Source organism: Passer montanus, unplaced genomic scaffold (assembly GCF_014805655.1).
Source record: "Passer montanus isolate IOZ18808 unplaced genomic scaffold, ASM1480565v1 scaffold564, whole genome shotgun sequence".
NCBI lineage: Eukaryota > Metazoa > Chordata > Aves > Passeriformes > Passeridae > Passer > Passer montanus.
The window spans coordinates 8,983-11,935 of NW_024370640.1; the positions used below are offsets into that span (position 1 = coordinate 8,983).

The 2,953-nt window shown below is 63.3% G+C and overlaps 1 protein-coding gene across 1 annotated transcript in view; it reads left to right on the plus strand.

The window, feature by feature from the left end:
- The first annotated feature begins 1,085 nt into the window (after positions 1-1,085).
- CD79A (CD79a molecule) overlaps positions 1,086-2,953 on the plus strand; it is a 3,457-nt gene continuing 1,589 nt past the window's right edge. Inside the window, exon 1 of the mRNA XM_039725768.1 lies at positions 1,086-1,326. Within this exon, the coding sequence (XP_039581702.1) occupies positions 1,236-1,326 (91 nt within the window). The 5' untranslated portion in view covers positions 1,086-1,235. The remainder of the gene's footprint in view (positions 1,327-2,953) is intronic.

Sequence of the window (2,953 nt, forward strand, 5' to 3'; positions counted from 1 at the left end):
GGACATTTTCCACCCCATTTTTTGGGTTTATTTCCCTCATTTTCGGACGTTTTCCACCCCATTTTTTGGGGTTATTTCCCTCATTTTTGGACATTTTCCACCCCATTTTTTGGGTTTATTTCCCTCATTTTCGGACATTTTCCACCCCATTTTTTGGGTTTATTTTCCTCATTTTCGGACATTTTCCACCCCATTTTTTGGGTTTATTTCCCTCATTTTCGGACATTTTCCACCCCATTTTTTTTTATTTTTCACCGACACCCCGGCCCCTCCCCCCCGGATTTTGGGGGGATTTTGGGGTTTTTTGGGGTTTTTTTGGGGGGTTTTGGGGAGTTTTTTTGGGTTTTGGGGGGTTTAGGGCGGTCCCGGGCAGGCCAGGCCGGGGGGGTTTGGAGTTTTTTTGGGGAGTTTTTGGGGTTTTTTGGGTGTTTTGGGGGTTTTGGGGGCGGGGAACGGAAAAAGGCGTTGCCGGGCGGGCGCCGAGAGCGGCCGGAGCTTCCTGCAGGAAATGGGGAGGGGGCGACCCCAGAGACCCCCCCAGAAACCTCCTGAGTGACCCATGGACCCCCACTGCAATGCCCGTGACTCTGGGACCCCTGGGAGCACCGGGAAGCCCCCAGACCCAAACCCTGAGAGCCCTGAAACCCCCAGACCCAAACCCTGAGAGCTCCAGGAGCTCTGAACCCCCCAGACCCAAATCCTGACACCCCAAGCCCTGAGACCCCCAGCCCCAAACTGTGACATCCCAGTGCTGAGACCCCCCAGACTCCTGAGACCCCAGACCCAAACCCTGAGACCCCAAACGCTGAAACCCCCAGACCCAAATCCTGAGACTTCTGAAACCCCCAGACCCAAACCCTGAGACCCCAGGAGCCCCTGAGACCCCAGGAGCCCTGAAACCCCCAGACCCAAACCTTGACACCCCAAACCTTGAAACCCCCAGACCCAAACCCTGAGAACCCAGGAGCTCCGAGACCCCCAGACCCAAATCCTGAGACTTCTGAAACCCCCAGACCCAAATCCTGACACCTCTGAAACCCCAAACGCTGAGACCCCCAGCCCCAAATGGTGACATCCCAGCGCCGAGGCCCCCGCGCTCCTGAGCCCCCAGACCCAAATGCCAGCACGAGCCCCTCCGTTCCCCCAGCCCCGCTCTGGGGTCCCGGGGGATTTTCGGGGCGGGGCGCCCCCGTTTCCTCCCCCCGGGGCACTGAGGCGAATCTCCTGCCGGGCTGATGGCGGCTGCTCCCCAAACCCGGGGGGCTCCCCCGAAACGGGGGGTCCCGAGCCCCCTCCTCATCCTCAGCCTCCTCCTCCTCCTGCCAGGTGTGGCTGGGGGGGGGCTGGGTGCTGGGTCTGGGGGTTTCAGGGGTTTGGGTCTGGGGGTTTTAGGGTTCTGGGGTGTCGGGGTTTGGGCCTGGGCCGTTTTTGGGTCTCGAGGTTTGGGTCTGGGGGTTTCAGGGGTCGGGATTTGGGCCTGGGGTTTTTCAAAGTTTCTGGGGTCTCATTTTTGGGGTCTTGGAGGCCTTGAGGATCTCAGGTTTTGGGTCTGGGGTCTCCCAAGGATCTCACTTCCGGGGTCCCAGGTTTTGGATTTTGGGGGTTTCAGCATTTCCTGGGTCTCAGGAATTGGGTCTGGGGTCTCCCAGGGATCTCACTTCTGGGGTTTTGGGGGCATTTCAGAATTTCCAGGGCCTCAGGATTTGGGGGTCTCGGGGTCCCTCCCGGGGGGTTCCCCGCGGCCGTGGGGACCCCCAAACCCGGGGGGCTCCCCCGAAACGGGGGGTCCCGAGCCCCCTCCTCATCCTCAGCCTCCTCCTCCTCCTGCCAGGTGTGGCTGGGGGGGGCTGGGTGCTGGGGTTTGGGTCTGGGGGTTTCAGGGGTTTGGGTCTGGGGGTTTTAGGGTTCTGGGGTGTCGGGGTTTGGGCCTGGGCCGTTTTTGGGTCTCGAGGTTTGGGTCTGGGGGTTTCAGGGGTCGGGATTTGGGCCTGGGGGTTTCAGAGTTTCCGGGGTCTCATTTTTGGGGTCTTGGAGGCCTTGAGGATCTCAGGTTTTGGGTCTGGGGTCTCCCAAGGATCTCACTTCCGGGGTCCCAGGTTTTGGATTTTGGGGGTTTCAGCATTTCCTGGGTCTCAGGAATTGGGTCTGGGGTCTCCCAGGGATCTCACTTCTGGGGTTTTGGGGCATTTCAGAATTTCCGGGGCCTCAGGATTTGGGGGTCTCGGGGTCCCTCCCGGGGGGTTCCCCGCGGCCGTGGGGACCTCAGAGGTGGGTGGGGGTCTCTGGAGGACCCCTCCCCCCCCCAGCCACCTGGGCCTGCGAGTCCCCCGGGACCCCCCGGACCCCCCCCAGCTTCCTGTCCCCAAGGGAACCGAAACTGGGGGGGCGGGGGCTGCGGGGTCCGGGTGAGACCCCCGCCCACTCATGGGGGGCTGCGGGGATCCCCAGGGTGAGACCCCCACCCACCCACAGGGGGCTGCAGGGTCCTTGTGAGACCCTCACCCACTCATGGGGGGCTGCGGGGGTCCCCAGTGTGAGACCCTCACCACAACAGGTCCCAGAGTGAGACGCCCGCCCACCCCCGGGGGTCCGGCAGGCTCGGCGCCCCTCTCTGATCCCCCGTGTCCCCCCCAGGTCCCAGTGTGAGACCCCCCACCCCCGGGGGGCTGCGGGGACCCCCAGGGTGGGACCCCCACCCACGGGGGGGTTGTAGGGACGCCCAGGGTGAGACCCCCACCCCTGGCAGGGTCAGCGCCCCTCGCTGACCCTCTGAGCCCCCCCAGGTCCCAGTGTAAGACCCCCACCCTAACAGGCTCAATGTGAGACCCCCACTCACAGGGAGGCTGCATGGTCCTTGTGAGACCCCCACCCACTCATGGGGGACTGCAGGGACCCCCTGTGTGAGACCCCCGCCCACCCCCGGGGGTCCGGCGGTGTCGCTGCCCCTCCCTGC